The sequence below is a fragment of the Mytilus californianus genome, unplaced genomic scaffold (assembly GCF_021869535.1).
Source record: "Mytilus californianus isolate M0D057914Y unplaced genomic scaffold, xbMytCali1.0.p SCAF_2, whole genome shotgun sequence".
NCBI lineage: Eukaryota > Metazoa > Mollusca > Bivalvia > Mytilida > Mytilidae > Mytilus > Mytilus californianus.
In genome coordinates, this window is record NW_026262668.1 from 70,262,297 (window position 1) to 70,283,111 (window position 20,815).

The 20,815-nt window shown below is 31.6% G+C and overlaps 1 protein-coding gene across 1 annotated transcript in view; it reads left to right on the forward strand.

Annotated features, from left to right (window-relative positions):
* The window catches only part of LOC127728050 (uncharacterized), a 51,568-nt gene that overhangs the window by 22,176 nt on the left and 8,577 nt on the right, over positions 1-20,815 (forward strand). Inside the window, exons 7-13 of the mRNA XM_052235225.1 lie at positions 1,254-1,424; positions 2,167-2,248; positions 4,900-5,114; positions 5,750-5,923; positions 7,263-7,396; positions 9,256-9,421; positions 19,720-19,875. Coding sequence (XP_052091185.1) covers positions 1,254-1,424; positions 2,167-2,248; positions 4,900-5,114; positions 5,750-5,923; positions 7,263-7,396; positions 9,256-9,421; positions 19,720-19,875 — 1,098 coding nt within the window. The remainder of the gene's footprint in view (positions 1-1,253; positions 1,425-2,166; positions 2,249-4,899; positions 5,115-5,749; positions 5,924-7,262; positions 7,397-9,255; positions 9,422-19,719; positions 19,876-20,815) is intronic.

Here is a 20,815-nt window from a genome sequence, read left to right on the forward strand (position 1 = left end):
AGCTATATCACCATTCGAATAATTTCAAATATAGAGCGGAGAAAACTGCCATTTAATGTCAACGTACCCTTTCAACCAAAATTTATGTGTTACGACATGTCGCAACTAACAATTTAGCAAAATATGTTGTTGATATCTTATAAGATTTTTGAAAAGAAGTGAAAATAAGCCAAAATCCAAATTTAGAACATGACCTTGACCTAATTTTCTTTTTATTGGACCAAAGACCTAAAATCAAAAGACCCTAGGTCTCTATCACTTATGGTTTTCCAGTTAAAATTACGTTTAACTTATTTTAAATACAAAAGGGGAAATAACTCTCATATGGAGGCTCAGGATCTCTTCGGTCAAAATTATTCTTATGATCCTGAGGATATAACGAGCAAATTGGTGAAATAATTTTGTCCTAATCTTTTACAGTTGCGAAGGAGATGCGCACACAAGAAAAACAGTGTTTGGGGAGATAACTCTTACAATAAAAAGTGTTCGGTTAAACAGGGTCAGTTTCAAAGTTGCAATAACTGTTCGATATCATATGCAAAAAATCTAAGCGACATCTTACGAAACCACCAAACACCGGCGGAAGAAGAAAAAAATAATAATAATCAGAACAAAATCAATAGGTCTTTCCACAGAAAAGTGGAAAGACCTAATTTTTGTTTATTTAACCTAAGAAAGTAATGGCCAATGGGAGATAACTCTATCTTCTAATTTCCTTAATTTTTCTATTTAGTATAAATTGCTGCCTGTAATAGTGCAATTAATAACTTAACATATCACCCTTATTTGTCAATCACCTTAACAACAAACTATAACTAAATTTTAAACTAAAGGACCTCATTTAAGAGCTCTGGGATAAAGCAACAGATTGGTATAGAACCATTTTAAATTTTGACTTCTAAATTCATTGATAAGCACAAATCCCTCAAGAAATACCACCCATTAACAGCTTAGTAAATAGTGCAGACAGTTTGCTCCTATAGGGAGAAGATAACTGTATGGTACCAGTGATGTTTAAATGTTGTTGTGACTTGAAAGCTTTCAATTTTGGTCCTGAATTAATAACAACAAATAGCACTTGATAGTACTCTATATGGGTTATTGAAATTCAAGACTGTTGAAAGCAAAAAACCTTTTTACCAGTACTTAGTAAGTTCCAAATAATGGTGAGAGTCCATGAAAATTCATATTTCAACAAAGTCTTTACTGGAATAGCACTGAAACATGAGCTTTTATGTATTTTCTGATTATAGGAAATGCTGTCTTGTTGAAGAATGATATAGACATCATTAGATGTTGTGGATTAATTACATATTGGGAATTTTTTGTAATCAATCCTGGAACTTTGAAGTTGATTGTATGGAGATCTACCAGTAATGATAGCAGCTATAAAGTTGTAGGAACCAACTCTGTCAACATTTCTGGTAATTTCTACTCTTTGACAGGAAATATTGAAGTTTAATGTTAAGTTTATTGATTTAAGTAAATGTAGTATGAGCCAATGTTGCTCAAATTTCAGGTGAGTCACTGGGTATAGGAATATTGAATTGTTTTCTGTAGATCTAGTTATTTAGACGACTTTGTATGATGTCACAGGTACAATCTCCATAATGCATCTTTACTTTGATCTATCGCTATGAATGATCGCTATAAATAATTATAGAAAAGAATTCTATCAGCATTTGTCAAATCAAAACTAAAGATTCTGATATGTGCAGACCTACCAGTTATAAGAATTCTAGAAAAAAAGTATCCATAAAAAATATGTGCTGTCAACAATAGTATAATCTTCATATATTAGAATACTGTTTAATACCTGTCTTAAGGTGGTACATAACACTACAGGGAGATAACTCTGTAAATATTAGCTGAACATTTTAATCACGTTCTATTGTTAAGGAAATATTAAGCTTCTCAATGATCAAAATTAGTGTTTGTTAAACTGCTATGTATCCAATGAAATTTTTCCGATAAAGTGTGTGGTTCAAGTTTTTTTTAAATTTTTATATTTTTGTCAAAGGGTCAAAGTACATATTTTGTCAAAATTTTATGAAAAATGAAAGAGTCAAATTAATTTTAGTCAAGGTGTTTTGTGTCACCTTAACAATGTATGGTATATATATTATTTCACTTTGTGATATTAACATAGAATTAATTATATGACAGATGCTGATGTCAATAAGATATTCAAATTTATACCTGACAGTGCTGACCGTATCACAATTATAGCAGATGATTTAATTGGATGGTAGGTTTTCAATATTTAAAATTAGGAGGGAACTTATACCCAATTGTGTCTTCACCTGTCTTTCAGTTTGTTTGAGTCTCACAAAAGATTTGCCTGTTCAACAAAGATGTTTCAATCAACACCCCATGTGGGGGGCGGGGGAGGGGGTGGGGGCACCTCAATACTTAATTGATAGGGGTGCTGCTGTGGTTCTGTTACCCCACCCTTTTAATATAATTCAGATTTTAAAAATGTATACCTTTTCATATATTGCGTAGGTAAAAATGTAACCTTTTCCATTATTATTTGGTTTTCATGTGGTGTGTGATGTTAGAGTGGAATACCAAAGTGTCAAAAGAGAAAAATTGGTTGATAAAAACACAGCTAGGAACACCAAGAAAGATGACAGACAAAGAAGTTATAGGAACTTTATTGACCTTATTATATATTTCTGATAGTTTTCCTGACCTATTCATATATTTTCAAGCTTGACTTAGGTTTTAGTATTAGATATTTTTACATCCAAGAATCTAGTCATCTTGTTACAATTAATGTATTGAATGCAAACTGTCTCTCTAAATTACATTGCAGATTGACATTCTTTATAGACTGGCTGTTAAATAATCAGTAAATGTGACCAGAAATTATTGTTAATTAATGTTGACCCAGATGCCTGAAACTTCACAGAAGTCTAAACCAGCTTATAGAATGGTGATGATGGAAGAGGGTGGCATAAAGTGGGAACCTATTTTGTATAATCAACTTCTCCTACATTTTTCAACCCAGACCACTGGGAACACCTAGAAACATTGCACACATGTTGTAATGGAAGTGTGATATATATAATTATGGAATTGTTTGAGGAACTTTTTCCACATTAAAGAACTTAGTTGTTTTTTTAGCAAAATTTACAAAAATAAAGAACCAGTTTTGTGTAATCAACCTCTCCTACAGTTTCAGTCTAGACACCTGACACTTCCCAGAAACTTTGCACTTTTGTTGATGTTGTACAGCTGCTGTTATGGGATTGTTTGAGGAATTATTCCAGTTTTTCACACTTAGGAACTTAGTCATTTTTCAGAAAAAGGTTTATGCGAGTTGAAGCATCTTCAGAGCTTATAATAAACTGAAAGTCAGGTTTATATCTTAAGGCTGCAGTTTCAAGCATATGTATTTGGCTATTCAAATGCAAAAGTTTTCAGTAAATCTCAAAAAACAATGTCTCAATTCAAGGTTCCAAAATTTTGCTGAAATTATCTCCCTTTGCACATGGTGATCGTATATAATACATTATGGGTTTTTTGCTGTGAAGTTATATAAGTCCCCAAGTGCCATGTTGTGAATAAACTTAAAATGTTGATAAATAATGGTTCAGAATTGAATCTTGGATTAAGCATATGAGACAGCAACTTAAAGCAAGAATTTGTTATTCTATTTTTTTTTATAAAGAACAGATATGATGTAACTTAAGGAGAAAAACTCATCCCTGTTTTTTACATCGGATGACCATGAGGGCATTCCCGTGTATTGTTGCCACAGACATTTCTACCCACGTGACTTTCGTTTTTGAATGATAACCGAACGCAAAATAACATTCCTTATCGCTTGTTATATATCAATTTCATCAATAAATATTCATGAAAATAATTTTTAAGAACATAGATAAATGATATGAAAATGTTTTGTCGTGAGAAATATATATATCAATAACAAATCAAGAATACTGAAAATTTGTGTTAACACATGCGGAAGAATATCTCAAGAACGTTTTGCGGGAAAATATGAATGCCTACTCAAATCCAATCTATTAGAAAAATCGAATTATTACAGAAGAGTGTCCACCATGCACTTGCACTGCACTATTATTAGAATAGTAGAATAGAATGATATACAAATGCATAAAAATTATATATACATGTAACTGTTATATACAAATATTAATATAATATACAACAACAAACCAGAGTCAAGATACTGATGACAAATTTATATCACTACAATATAATAGTTATTACAGTGAGGTTGAATTCCCTGTCATTTATTCATCATCCACACACGAACATGTCTCAGAAAAAAATGTATCTATGTACCTCACTTTCAGGTATAGAGATTTGATTTTTTTTTTCTGAGACAAGTGCTTGTGACCATCCACAAGAACTTGCCGTCATCCTATGTTCAGTACTTCAGTACTTTGATTATATCTTTATATTGGTTGATATACCTGAATTGTCATTCTTAACATCCATTTGGAAAAATTTGCTTATTTGGAAATTGCTTTGGAAAAAAAAGTCTGAAAAATTAAATCCTGATACTTGTTTTTCATGTTTGTTATAAAATACATGTAGATATGGTTACGGTTATATTGTTGTCAGTATTACAGGTGGTGATTAGGCTAATGTCTTTTTAGAACTGCAGCAATTAATATTTCTGTTTTATATGATAGAGTTGATAAATAGTTCTTTCAAATATTTGTTCAATGTGCACCCCATGGCATGTTACTTTGCATGGATCTATGTTCCTCAGCCTAAACTATTATAAGTTTGTTGCAGACTTTTATGAAAAATTTATTTTGAGAATTTTTTATGATTAACAAACATTTTAAGTCATATGTATATTTCCTTTAAAAAAAAAAAGATTGTCATAAAACTTAGGCATTTTGTTTATTTTTTAAGGTTTGATGATGGTGCTAATATAATTGGCTATGACAACTGTAGTTCTACATACAATGCATCAACTAGTAATCATCGGGACCTACGACCAAATTACTGCCCAACACAGACCTATAAAATGACATTGGACATGGAACCAGAAGATGAAGATGTTGTCCTTTGGTCTGGTACCCGTTACATTGACAGAGTATATGTGATGCAGTACACTACAGTGGAAAGTAAGTTTTGGCACTGTTTGTGCAAACATAATAATAGATTTTAAATACCAGTTCCCTTAAAAAAATCATAACATTGGTAAAATGTGCCATTAATCATTGTTGAAGGCCATACAATGATCTATAGTTGTTAATTTCTGTGTCATTTGGTCTCGTGTGGAGAGTTGTCTCATTGACAGCCATACCACATTTTTTAATTTTCATATACACTAAATTTATTCATAATCCTTATAGTGTTTGCTCATTGAATATTAAAATACAAGAATCTAGATTTGTTTATCAATTTAAAAATGAATTTTGGCAGCAACCCCCCCCCCCCCCCCCCCTTTATATAGTTTAACTACAAATAAAAAGTTGCATTTGTCTTTGATTTTATTTACTGTTAAGCATATACTATGGATTCATTATAATTCGTTGGATAACAATTTTCATGGATTTCGTGGGTATAGGTGAACCACGAAAGCAAATGTTCAACGAATGACAAATTTCCTATAGGCTTATATGCAGAATTTGGCAAAACCACGAAATTAAATATTCACAAACATGTAAGTTTTCCTTAATCCACGAAAATTATTACCCAGGAAAAAAGATTAATCCAAAGTATGTAAAATAAGATGCCAGTTTTCTATATATTTTAGATACTCTTCCATATCTCAACCTGTCAAGATATCACAAGACTATACCTGACCATTCATATATAGACTTTAGTATTATGGACTTTTACTTCAATGATACAGATTATGCTGACTGGTTTGTTTTAGTTAAACCAGAACATGATAGGGATCCATATTTCTATTATGATACTTTTGCAAGTAAGTTTGTATTTACCTTTGATTCAATAGATTATGATGATTAAAAACATAATACAGTTAACTCTCGTTGTCTTGAACTCTGTTGACTCAAATTTTCGGATGAGTCAAAGTTTTCTCGTGGTCCAGAACTTTGTTCCATATAAATATATGTATTTCGACTTCTGATGAGTCGAAATTTTAGTTGACTCGAAACTAAATATACAGTCCCAAGGTTTACATGTCACGGAATAGAAGTTCCTTCATAATATAAGTTCCAAATGGAAACAATATTCTGGAATATTATTTCAACTGGAATAAATATTACAGTAAATGTTCCTAACGGAATAAATGGTATAGAATATTTGTTCCAACAGGAATAGATATTATGACATTGTTTGTAACAAAGTTTCCAGTGGAACTTCTGTTAGGCAGAACAAATATACGTTGACATTCAAAGGCATTCAAAATTCATTATTTATTTTAGCCTTTCCAAGCTAAGCGAGAATTGTGTCCGTTGATATGTCAAACTTCCTGTTTTCGTTTGTGAGTGGAATTACAGGTAACTCGAAATATTTCTCTGGTGCAGCTGACTTCGAGATAATAAGAGCGGTCTGTAAATACATGATAAAAAGAAGATGAATACTCAATTTGATATTTAAGTCTTGAAAAATGGAATTATGCCCTTACAATAAATTTTTTCACCTTGATGCCTTAGTATTGATTGCAGCAAGTGAATAAGTGATTTAATGAATCTACAAGCCCAAATAATTTTAATGGCAAAAAAAAAAAAAAAAGTTGATACCAAGCATTTCATTTTAGCTTGTAAAATATTTCTTTTTATGCCCCACTTAGCGGCATTATGTTTTTTCGGTCTGTGCGTCCGTTCGTTCGTCTGTCCGTTTGTCCGTCTGTCCCGCTTCAGGTTAAAGTTTTTGGTCAAGGTAGTTTTTGATGAAGTTGAAGTCCAATCAACTTGAAACTTAGTACACATGTTCCCTATGATATGATCTTTCTAATTTTAATGCCAAATTAGAGATTTGACCCTAATTTCATGGTCCATTGAACATATAGTGCAAGTGGGGCATCCGTGTACTATGGACACATTCTTGTTAAAAAGTTATTTTAGAAAAATATGAATGGAAAAATTGCTGTTATTAAAATTTTCTCCAGCCATAAGGACACCTGAAAAGCAAATTCTTTATTTATAATCAGTTGCACATTTTCCGGCATTAGCCATTAAAATTGTATATAATTCTAAAGCCTGTGATTTCTATAGAATAATATCTTAAGTTTCATGACTCATGACATGGATGTCGTGTGTTATATAAATATTAATATTTTCCATATTTTCTCTCTACAGAAACTGTTCATGTGAAAGACCAACTTCCCCATATTAGTGGTACACAGAATTATATTCATGAATTCATTGTATGGGCTGAAGATTCTTGTTACAATAGAGTTACGGGAACTGTAACAATAACATCATTCAATGGAGTAAGTTAACTATATGTTATTCAGTGAGTCATTTTAAATTTATTTGATCATTTGACATCTTGTGATAACTAAAGTTTACTTTATTGGACTATTTGTAAATATTTTACATTGTTCCTGTTTTGATGATGACTAACTCCCTTTTGAAACTTTTGTTATTAATCATATACAATTATGACCCGTAGAAAAGGTTATTTCATTGAGGGCACAGCCCGAAGTAAAATTACTTCTGAGGGTTGACAATTTTGGATATTCATTGCTTCTGAGAAGCCACAATTGTTTTATTATACCAAACAAAAATTGGAAGGGCCTCTTGAACCATTGGAGAGGCACTTGCCTGCAGTAACAGATTGCCAAAACACTTATGTTAGAAAACTATTTTGTGTCAAAGAATTTCTTGTATCATTTCAACAAAGGTAGACTCTTTATGTAAAATATAGATGGCCCTGAAAAGAACCGTTCATGAGGAATATCCTAGGCATTAGATGAATTTCCAAGCCTTGTTTGATCTTGTTTCCTCTTCACTCAATCGTCTTTTAAAGTGGCGGTTTCCATTTTGTTTACTAAATTTGACTGTGATGTCATTGTGATGGGAGATTACTTGTGTACAAATCAAGAACCTCAAAAGATTATTCACCAGCCAGTGAATTATAGGGTTATTCATCGTTTGGTGCAAATTTTTAGGGTTATTCATCCTTCCTTGCATTCAAATAAAATTTAACTGAATTATTCCATGTCACGTGATAATGTATTACCCAATAGAATTGTTTATAAAATATCTAAGGTATAATGATACCATTTGTATGCTCCCCTTTTGATAGTAGAGGTGCATTATGCTTTCAAAACTGAGTCTGCATGTTAATCTGTAGGTTCGTATGTCCTGAACCAGTTTTTGTTTAAGGTTGTTTTCAATGATGTTGTGGTAATTTCAATTTGAAACTTAGTACACATGTTCATTTCAATTTGAACTTACTTAATTATATGCCAAATCATTGTTTAACCCAAACGTTTTGATCGCTGAGCATGGCTAATGAAATAGTGTGAAATCAGTAATGTTCTCAGCTTGAAGATTTGTTAACTTGAATCACACACATGTTAATAATGATTTGAACTTTTGAAAAATATGTGCTATTTAAAACTTTTGATCCATATTTTGCCATTCATGGATTATGGACTTGTACTTTACAAGGGGGACAGTTTCCTCAAAATTTTCAATAAAAATGGTACCAGTTTTGTGTAATCAGCTCCTCCTGCAGTTTTTCTTTTATTAAAACTTCCAGAAAGTTTGCACATATATTAAAGTTATGGATTTGTTTTAAAAAAATGTATCACCGTTCATCGCATTAAGTATATCCATATATTTAAGTTCTCCTTTGTATAAGAAGCATTCTATTCAACATTGCCATTTGAGTCCTTGATCATTTTTGTTGATGCTGCAATACTTTGTCGCAGAAGCAAGACTTATTGATCTTACATTCTGTTTCCGTCATCAACATTTTATCTTTACTTTATTGTTGATGTTGGTTTCATACAAAAGTTAAAATTTGGGAAGTTTTTGTTCAATAAATAGCAGTGAATATTGAAAGAAATATTCAGATCAGCCTTAATAGACTAAAGTTATTTGTGTCTGGCATCTATGTGAGTACAGGTCTTAGTTTTTAATTTGTACACATTCAACAATTCAACAACCAAAGCATCTCTGGTGCTGTCATCTATAAAAGTAGTTCTTTCAGGAGATTACAGTACCTAAATATAAACTTTAACATAACTAAAACATTAACCTCATTTTAAATTTTTTTGACATTTTGCCACAGCTTAGCAATCTTGCTTTAATTTATTCTAGAATGGTCTTCTTTTTTCAGCCTCCTACATTTCCTGATTTACCAAAGAAGATATCGATAAGTGAGTCAAAGAGAGGAGCACTATATACGTTTAGTGTTGACGATCCATCGTATGGACCAGACAACATCACATGTCAATACGAAAGAGCAATACCAAATTCAGAAAGCCAGAAATTTTATATTGAGGGTAGGCATAATATTCTTATGTCTAATTATTTTATCATATCAATAGTATTTCATGGAAATATACAATTCAGGAGCCTTCTGACAGAACATAAAGTGCAAGTACTGATAATTTTCAACTATTTTAAAAGTACTATAAGCATAAAAAGGATATAATTTTTTAATACTGAATGAAACTTGGAAGAGAAGGAATCCAGAGAAAACTTTAATAATGTTTATTTCATTTTAAGCTCACTTTACCATAGGACCATGTGATCTATTGCTGTCACTTGGCATCTATTGTCGTTGTAAACTTTTTCAAAGATCTTCTCCTCTGAGACTACTGAACCAATTTCAACCAAACTGATAAATGATCCATATAGGGTATCTAGTATAAAGTTTGTGTTTTTATACATCCGTTTACGGGACATATTATGGCATACCGTTGACTGTCTATCCATCTGTCTGTCCGTCCATCTGTCCGTCTGTCCATCCATCCGTCGTCAACATGTCGGACATTAATTCAAAAACGCTTTAACCAATATGCATGAAACTTTGGTGAATTGTTTATATCTATTGACGTGAGCTCCCTTTCGTTTTTTATAAATTTCAATTTATCATTTCCGAGTTTTGGGGTTTTATTCATTAAAAAAGGGGGGATTTTCCAGTTTTCGGACAATAACTCAAAAAAAATTTCACCAATTTGCAAGAAACTTTTGTGAATTGTTTATATCTTTTGACCTAAGCCCCCTTTCGTTTTTTATAAATTTCAGATGTACTGTTTCCGAGTTTTGGGGTTTTATTCATTAAAAAAGGGATGATTCTCCAATTTTCAGACAATAACTCAAAAACAATTTCACCAATTTGCAAGAAACTTTGGTGAATTGTTTATTTCTATGGACATGATCTCCCTTTTGATTTTTTATAAATTTCAGACTATACATTTCCGATTTATGGGGTTTTATTCATTACAAAAAGGGGGATTTTCCAGTTTTCAGACAATAACTCAAAAATGCTTTCAGCATTTTTTATGAAACTTTGGTAAATTGTTTATATCTATTTTTGTAAGCTCCCTTTTTATTTTTATAAATTTTTGATTTTATGTTTCCGAGTTATAAGATTTTATTTGTTTATAGTCTGACAACAGATTTACTAAGTATTACGCTACAGCACAGTGTATTGCACAACAGCAAGAAATCTTTCATATAACCAATTTCAAGTTCTTTGACTACATTTATTCAGAAACCTATAATATATCAGAGCTCCAGATAAGCTGTGTATTTGCGTGATCACGCAATACAAATAATTAAAAACCCAATGCAATTGCCCATTGCAGGGTTCAAAAACCCAATTCATTTAAAGGAAAACCCAATTATATGCCAAAACCATGAGTTCTTAACGCTTTTATTCGCTATCGTTTGCGTTATTTACCCTTATCTGATTACAGTCGTTGCGTAAATCTATTTTTATAATATTTATAATTGGAAATGTCCTTTCGTTCTAAAAATAGAGCCCTGCATCAAGTAGCCGAAATGGGTCCGTTGGAATTTTCCGTTGTCAAAAGGTACACGTGTTTATGAAAACATTTCGATCTTCTCGGTGTTTATCCAATTAGCATTTGTCTTGTTGTCATATTTTTTTCGAATTGCTCGGGATTTATCATAACATACGATGAATTAAAACGAAGGTAAATATCCGATAAAAATATTGAATAGAAGCATGTTTTCAGCTTCTTTTTGATACTTTAGGGAAAGTTATTATGATGATAACAAGACCCGTTTGCGTACCTTAACGAGAATATTGCTAGAACGATAAACACGGGGTTTTGTCAAGAACGAAATCAGCGGTTGGAAAAAGTGAAAGGCCAAATCAATTATGACATAATATATGTAGTTGGAAAGCATCAGAAACCAAAAGTTCTAATCAGCTGGGACAACTTAACCCAGATTTATGTAAATTAAATTAAACAAAAACATTCAAGTATAATTTTAGTTTATATATTATTTTTTTCATTTTAGTTGATGAGTGAATACACATATCCGTTTTTTACGTCAATGCATCTTGACACTTTCTTTGTTTTGGTCTTTAATATTGCTCTGTATGCTTATGATAGTTGTCTTATTGGCAAGTGCAGTTTAACATTGTCATTTATTTATTTGATGTTGCAGAATTATTTGTAAATTTAACTCTGTAAATTTAAGTTGAATGTGGTCTCCGTCATTAAACCTATATACCTGGTCAAGGTTTTGGGGTATATCTTAAATCTGGGAACTACTTATTATTTTTATTAAAAAGGAGATCTGGCAAATAGGTGAAAGGACTGGCAAAACTTTCTTACAGCACCTAAATTTCACATATATTACATAAAATCTAAACACTTAGCCACGCCTACCCCAACTAAACTGTAGGGTGATCATATGGGATCTAGAAAGGTAATTAGTAACTGTCCAACTAGTGACACCAGCTGCAGTTTATATAAGTTGTGAGAAAACACAAAATTGGCAGAACGTTTAAAATCGGACACAAATTAAACGTACAATTGCTCGTCAGTGAATAAACCAAATAAAACAGCTAGCATATATACAAAGAAAGAAACACATTTAAGATGGAAAAACATCTGCATGGGGTTGATATAATGTGATTATAACATGCCTAAACATTCAATATTGTGTTGATGAAAAAACCCAATACATTAAGGAGCTTGGTGGTGAAAAACCCAATTTTATATTTGCTTGAGGGGTGAATTGGAATTGATAATGCAATTTAAAAACTTTATCACCCAATTACATAAAAAAATGGTGGGTAAAAACCCCAATTTGTGAATTCTTATCTGGAGCTCTGATATATCAAATATTTAATTACAATCCAAATTTAGACCTGTATCAAGCTTGAATAATGTGTCCATTTTTGCCCCAACTGTTTAGGGTTGGACCTCTACGGGCATATCCAGCTGCGCTCAGCGAAGCAGTTTATTCCCATGTTAGTCAGCAAACATGGTGACTATGGCTAAACATAAATAAAGTGTAAAAAACTCATCAATTGTCTTATATCATGAAAATCATAATAGTTAGAGAAAATTTGAATTTGACAAAATACTCTGTATGTGAAGATCCACCTATTTCCTATTCTCACCATAACTATCAGATTACTCCTAAAGGAGTAATTGCCATTAAATGATGATTTTTGAGGAATTTGTATGCATTTGTCAAAAGTAATAATATTATAGAAAGTAGAGACATCAACACCCATGTTATACCAAAATAATATAGAATTTATTATGTCTACATGTTTCACCACATGAGTGGCATCATCAGGACGGTTACAATAAGAAAAAAGTACATTGTATGTGGACTTCCGTAAGTTGATGAAAGCGGAAGTGGAAGTTGATAAAAGCGGAAGTGGAAACAAATATATAAAAAGAAATTAGAAATAAAAAATTAAAAATAATAATAGATAGGTGGAAACTAATAATGCATGGCAAAAATGATTAGCAAAACAAGATCTACAAGAAAATGCCAATATGACCTAAACCATTGGATGACTCCTCAAGGAGTTATGGTAGTTAAATGAAGATTGATCAGCAATATAGGATCTACCAAAAAAGTTGTATGACCAAAACCATTGGATGACTCCTTTAGGAGAAATAGTCTTGAAATGACAATTTTTGATGAATTTTCATGTTTTAGTTAACTACCTCGAGAACAATAAAAGAATTGATAAAAAATCTTAACAGCAAAACTAATTAAGAAATAATTCCTTGATGTCATTCTCTATGCTCATTTTAACATGGGTAGACATTATATTTGTCGATATTTTACACTGAGCAGTAGCTTTTGGCCTAAGATAACAGTTTTTGACTATTTTTTAAAAAAAATTTTGCAAATTATCATGAAACTATGATAGAACAGTACAAACTGTGAACTGAAAAAAATTATCAGCAATACTGTGGATTCATTTATTTTCGTGGGTACCAATTTTCGTGGATTGAGGAAAACTTGCATATTCGTGGATATTTAATTTCGTGGTTTTGGCCAAGTCTGCATACATTCCTTTAAAACATTTGTAATTCGTTGAACATTAAAATTTGTGGTTCCCCTGTACCCACGAAATCCACGAAAATTAGTATCCAACGAATATTAATGAATCCACAGTATACAAGATCTACAAAAATAACTAGGCTGATTGCAATCAAGGTAAAAATTAATATCAAAATGACATGTCTTTACCAGGTGGGATTCAGGCTTATAATTGCCTTTTGTTCTTTATTCTGATGAATCAACCTCATTTTAATTTTTTCAGAGATGCAGTCTGGGTTAAAGGTTTTTTACAAAAAATAAATAACTGTGTCAATGCTTCATTAAATTTTATAATACTTGAACATAAGTTTCTGTATTATCAAGAGATATCATCTGGAGCAAAATTTTGAAGATATTTTTGCATTTTTATTCTTAAATGGACTTATTTTCTGTTGTTGCATTTAATATTTTAATGCAGTTTTGGTTAAAGTTATATAGACATCTTATATACTAGATTTACTTATTGGGGGTGTGAAGAGATGATTGAAGCTGTTACTGTAACTTGACTGTTAGTGTTGCTCTCCACCTATTGCAACTTATTCAAGATTCTGACCAAATTGCAATTTGTTTTATAAAACCAAACTGTTCAACTGGTCAGAAATTTGTACAAACTGCCGTAGAAAACCACAGTAAAGTCGTGAAAGTGCAAGGTGATAAAATAAAGCATACTTACAATCCTATAAGACTTTAATTCCACTTCAAAGTTATTATGAAAAATCAGTCTAACAGTTTGTATAGAAATTTTATTGTTATTGTCATGCTAAAGGTAATAGGTAGTAATTTTGAATTGCTATAAAAATGTCCAAACCAGGGATGGGGTAATCGTAATCTGTAATCGTAATCGATTGTAATTGATTACATTTTTTCCAGTAATCGACAGTAATCTGTAATCGAAGACATTTTCGATTACATGTAATCGTAACTTAATCGATTACAGCAAAAATCGTGATGTAATCATCGATTACTGTCGACTACATTTTGATTACTTTAGTAAAATAGTTTGATGAAATATAACCTATTTTAAATGAAAGCATGTATGTATTCATTACTTTGAAGTACTGATATGACTTAAGAGTTTATCAACTGCCTTTATATTTCTATCTATTGTCTCAAGCTGCATTATGATCAACCAGATCCCCTACCATAATTTACTTTATATCTAGCTTTTGAAACAAATGGATTTATGTGCTTGTCAATAAGTAAACACCTTTTATATTAAAATAAGAAAATAGATTTGAAATAAGAAATTAGATTTAAAATAAGAAATGTGTCTTAAGTTAAGTTCTGTACTTCCTTAAAGTAGTAAGCTTATTTGTATTACATTTCCTAAAAGCATAATTTTCAATAAGATTTAAGCTTAGAATAGATAAACAGTTGATTTCTTATAATCTTATGATATGCATGTATATAAAAAATAAGAAAGTACACAAAATCCTTTTAACGATGAACCAATGCCTATGCATTGAATTTCTTTTCAGAAAAAGATACATGTATCCCTCGTTGACACTATAAATATATAATGTTTATAATTTTATTAGAGAATAAAAAAATCTTAACAAACTTCTTGTCTTTACTAATCAGATGATCAAAGTCTTCTAATCACTATATAAGACACATACTTTGTTTTTATTTCAATTACTGTTTGTCTAATTAAGATGGAGATTTACATTATTTTGCCCCAGGTTATAAATTGTACTCCATTGGCAGTTTTATAACCTATAATTAAGGTGGTTATCCAACAAAAGGATTCAATCATTTCTGTCATTATAATTATAAATTTTGATCTTTAAAATTAACTGAACTAATTAATAATTCTACTTTTTTTATATTTTCTTCAGAGAAAACTTCCTACATTGTAAATAACTATGCTAAAATATACCTGCTTTTAATGAATAAAAAAGAAAAAAGCTAACTAAAGTCAGTACGAAAGCAAAATTATTGAAAAAAACGTAAACATACATATAAGTGATTGATGGAATGTGATGTAATCTCTAATTCATGTTGAAAGTCAAAATTTCAAGATTTTTTTAATAATTCTGATCCTCAGTTAGAGATTCCATCTCGATAACAACTGTCAACTTATAATTTGGAAATAATGCTTTAAGGATGTTCGCTCCTCTTGTTTTTGAATTTTTGTCAGATATTCGGAATCAAGGGTCCGGAAACGATCATATTTGCCAGTCATGTCCTAAGATGAAACTATTTGTCCTAAACGAGTAATTGGGATTTAGGACAAATTTTATTTTTTTACAGAAGTAATTTCTGTCATTTAATTGACTCAATGTTTGAAATCGGATTTCGTAATCGCCATTTTGCACTTGTGATCACTTGTTTTTGTTTATAATCCCTTTCCTGTAATAAAACTGCCACTAGATAGTTTGATAATCCTGAGGGCCCTCCTAATATCTATACCAATGCCTCCGGGAAACATTGGCTAATGATCACTAATCACTTTTTACCTGTGGTTTTAATTCACACCTGACAGTGATCACAAGCTCAGAATAATTCAGTAAAATATATGTGAAATTACAATACATTGTTAATAAGTTTCCATGGGAGATAACTTAAAACATTATTCTTTTGAATATAGAAGACTTTTCGAAAGAAAAATTGATTATCTCCCATGGAAACTTCCTAACAACGTATTGTAATTTCACACATATTTTACTGAATATAAATTTTCTATACAAACTGTTAGACTGATTTTTCATAATAACATTGAAGTGGAATTAAAGTCTTATAGGATTGTAAGTATGCTTTATTTTATCACCTTGCACTTTCACAACTTTACTGTGGTTTTCTACAGCATTTTGTTCAAATTTCTGACCAGTTGAACAGTTTGGTTTTATAAAACAAATTGCAATTTGGTCAGAATTTTGAATAAGTTGCAATAAGTGGAGAGCAACACTAACAGTCAAGTCACAATAATTTTCTCCTTGATAATATTTATGTACGTTTCGGCAATAAAGTTTATCGACAGGTTGTAGGTATTCCTTTGGACACCAATTGCGCCCTTTAATAGCAGACTTGTTCTTGTACTGTTATGAATCCAAGTTTATGACCAAACTGAGTAAAGACTCGTCTAAATTGCATTTTATTGATAAATTCAACAAGACTTATTGTTATCTTGATGATATTTTTCGTTAAATAATCAAGAATTTTCTTAATATACTGCTGAAATATACTCAAAGGAACTTACTTTAAATAAATCAAATATAAACGGTAATAACTGTCCATTCCTACATTTAGATATTTCAGTTTTACACGTGAAAATCTACACTAAAATTTACGACAAAAAGGACAATTTTTCGTTCCCTATAGTTAATTTTCCTTTTTTGGATGGTGATGTTCCTTTGCCACCATCTTACAGTGTTTATATATCACAGCTCATTGGCTATGCCCGTGTCTGCTGTGACGTTTTGGATTTCAATGAACATAATCTATGTATAACTGGTAAATTATTAAGTCAGAAAATTTGTTACCACAAATTACTTAAAACCTTTACTTAATTCTTCCATAGATATAAAGATTTGGTTTGGAAGTTTGGTTGTACCTGTAGAAAACTTATTTTTAAGTACATTCAAATTTTTACGGAGATGTTGTTTACCGAACCTGGAAATTTAGATACAATCGGTATAAACTTATTGATCCTTTCAATAAAATTATTCTTAAAGGTTACCAATTCAACACTATAATAGATCTTTAAATATTGTTTTTATTGGTATTAATATTGATTTTGTTATCAGTAAATTAAAATCAAACTAAATATTATTTTTATATACATATGGACATTCATGGCTCTACAATCTGTCGATACCTGTATCTTGGCATTGCACAAGGTCATGTTTTTCTCTGACTGTTAAATGACATATTTATCCTAAATCCATTGGATGTTGGATGTGTACTGATTGATGTATTTTAGTCTTAGATGCATGATTTTTGTCGAGCCTTCAACTTTTGTCGCAGAAAGCTCGACATATGGATAGTGATCTGGCAGTGGTGGCAGCATTAACTAACTACTTAAAAGCTGTATATTTTAGACGGTGGAAGACCTGGATGCTTCATACTTTGTATATAGATGCCTTATGTTATGAAGTTTCCGTCTGTCATATGTCCATGGTCCTTGACCTCATTTTCATGGTTCAGTGACTACTTGAAATAAAAGTTAAGATTTTTTGTAATGTTAATTTCTCTCTTATTATGAGTAATAGGATAACTTATTTAGTACATGTATATGCATACCTTGCAAGGTCCTCATGTCTGTCAGACAGTTTTCATCTTACTTCAACCTCATTCATGGATCAGTGAACAAGGTTAAGTTTTCATGGTCAAGTCCATATATTAGATACTATAAGCAATAGGTCTACTATATTTGGTGTATGGAATGATTGTAAGGTGTACATGTCCAACTGGCAGGTGTCATCTGTCCTTGACCTAATTTTCATGGTTCAGTGTATAAAGTTAAGTTTTTGTGTTTTGGTCTTTTTTTCTAATACTATATACAATAGGTAAACTATATTTGGTGTATGGAAATATTTTACGATGTACAAGTCAGTCTGGCAGATTTCATTTGACCTTGACATCATTTTCACGGTTCATTACTCAGTGTTAAGTTTTTGTGTTTTGGTCTGTTTTTCTTAAACTATAAGCAATTGGTCAACTATATTTGGTTTATGGAATGATTGTAAGGTGTATATGTCTGTCTGGCAGGTATCATCTGACCATGACTTCATTTTAATGGTTCATTGGTCAATGTTAAGTTTTCATGGTTAAGATTGTTTCTTAGATACTATAGCAATAGGTCAACTATATTTGGTGTATGAAATGATTGTAAGGTTAATATGTCTGTCTGGCAGGTATCATCTGATCTTGATCTCATTTTCATGGTTCATTGGTCAATGTTAAGTTTTCATGGTTAAGTTTGTTTCTTAGATACTATAAACAATAAGTCAACTATATTTAATGCATAGATTGATTGTTAGGTGTACATGTCTGTATGGCATGGTTCATCTGCCCTTGACCTCATTTTCATGGTTCATTGGTCAATGTTAAGTTTTCCTGATTAAGTTTGTTTCTTAAGAAACTATGAGCAATAGGTCAACTATATTTGGTGTATGGAATGATTGTAAGGTATACAGGTATTTCCGGTTTAGTTTATCTGACCTTGACCTCATTTTCTTAGATCATGTTAAGTTTATGTGATACTTGTAGTAAAGCTTTATATTTAGGACTATCAACATAAAATTAATGGTCAGTAAAGCAGGTGAGACATTTCAGTTAGTGCACTCTTGTTTTATTAGCTGTTATTGGCTTTGAACTAGCTGTCAGTAACTGCGAGTACTCTCAGATTTGTACTTAGTGTCTTTTTGTTGTGGGGATGTATAAGTACCCTGCCACGTCCACTCTGTGTTTTTGTTAGATGTATTTCTGCTTTGTATCGATCTGATGAGTTAAGCCCTTTTCAACTGATTTTTATAGTTTGTTCTTATGTTTTACTGTTACACCACTGTCCCAGGGTATGGGGAGGATTGGCGCGCCTTCAAACTAGTTTAACCCAGCCACATTCTGTATGTGCCTGTCCCAAGTTAGGAGCCCGTAATTCAGTAGTTGTCGTTTGTTGCTGTATATCATACTTGTTTTTCATTCATTATTTTGTACACAAATCAGGCCGTTAGTTTTCTCATTTGAATTGTTTTACATTTGTCATTTCGGGGCCTTTTATAGCAGACTGTGCGGTATTAGTTTTACTCATTGTTGAAGGCGGTACATTGACCTATAGTTGTTAATTTCTATGTCATTTGGTCTCTTGTGGAGAGTTGTCTCATTGGCAATCATACCACATCTTCTTATTTTTATATAAATAATTTTTGTTAAACATTCATAGGAATTTATTTGATGTGGTAAAACTTCAAAAATATCAAAAATATTATCAGTTATTAAATAGTATAGCTGAATGTATATTAATAGCATCTGACACTATGAACTTCAACAAAAACAATTTGTTTCCTTCTTTTTTTGATTGGTTTGAGTGAAACCCTCCAGCTGTCTTCTTAGTTATGTCTTACATGCAAAACAGTAATATTCCAACTTAGGCTAAACAGTCTGTAATTGATCCACATAATTGTCTTGATACCACATGGTTGACCATTTTCAAGGTCAGATGAAGGTCAAGGTGATTCTTCTCTAATACTGTTGTTCATTAGAACATAAATTAATAATTTGATATAGTCTTTGACATGTTTTCCAGGTAAGACAATATACCTCTACAGCAATGCTACACTGGACAAAGACCTGAATCCTGAATATGAGATTGTAATATCTTGTGATGATGGAACAGACACATCAGTCACTTTCCTTAAAATAGAAATAACTAAAGAAATAACAGACTCAGAAGCACCTCCAGGTATTTTTTGTCTGAGATTATCAATGTTACTTTCTGCCACTGTGTGAGTAATATCTTATGTGAAGATTGCCTCTGTGATCTCGCGGTAGCTTTCTTGCCTTAAGTGTTGGAGGTCATGGATTTGCTGCTTCTCCACTAAGCACATTGTATTTAGGAGTAAGAGCAAAGACTGGTTTGCTGAAGTCTTAAGTAATGCGTCTTGGTAAGGTGACATGTCTACTGGTATCTGCAGACAGTTAGGTTGTTGACTAGCATCCATCATCATTATCTAATGTGAAGTTTTCTGATTCGAACCATTTCAGAATAAAATACTTATGATACAGGAACCCTCAGTTATGGTCATGTGGCTTTGTAATTGAATTTTTAAAGCTTTTTGATTAGGTTTTTATATGCAAAATTATATATGTGGATAAAGAAAGGTGTTGGTTATGAAAATGAGACAGCTTATATATAGACAAAATATAACTAACCAGTAGACATATTGAGGGCAATATATGGTCCTCAACATTTGATGTTTAAAAAAGTGTTCATATTAAATGTCAAGCTCTAGGTCATCCAAAGTTTATAAAAAAAAGTATGAATTGATTTAAAAGAAATTATTTAAAGATTTGCCATCAAAGTTGCCATTTTTATACGACCGCAAAAAAATTTTGAGGTCGTATATTGGTATGACGTTGGCGTCGTCGTCGTCGTCGTCCAGCGTCATCGTCCGAATACACAATGGTTTTCGCACTCTAACTTTAGTTTAAGTGAATGGATCTCTATGAAATTTTACCATAAGGTTCAATACCACAATAGGAAGGTGGGGATTGATTTTGGGGGTTATGGTACCAACAGTTAAGGAATTAGGGGCCAAAAAGGGGCAGAAAATAAGCATTTTTGTAACTTCCAGACATAACTTGTGTGTTAGCATATGGATCTCTTTGACATTGTACCACAA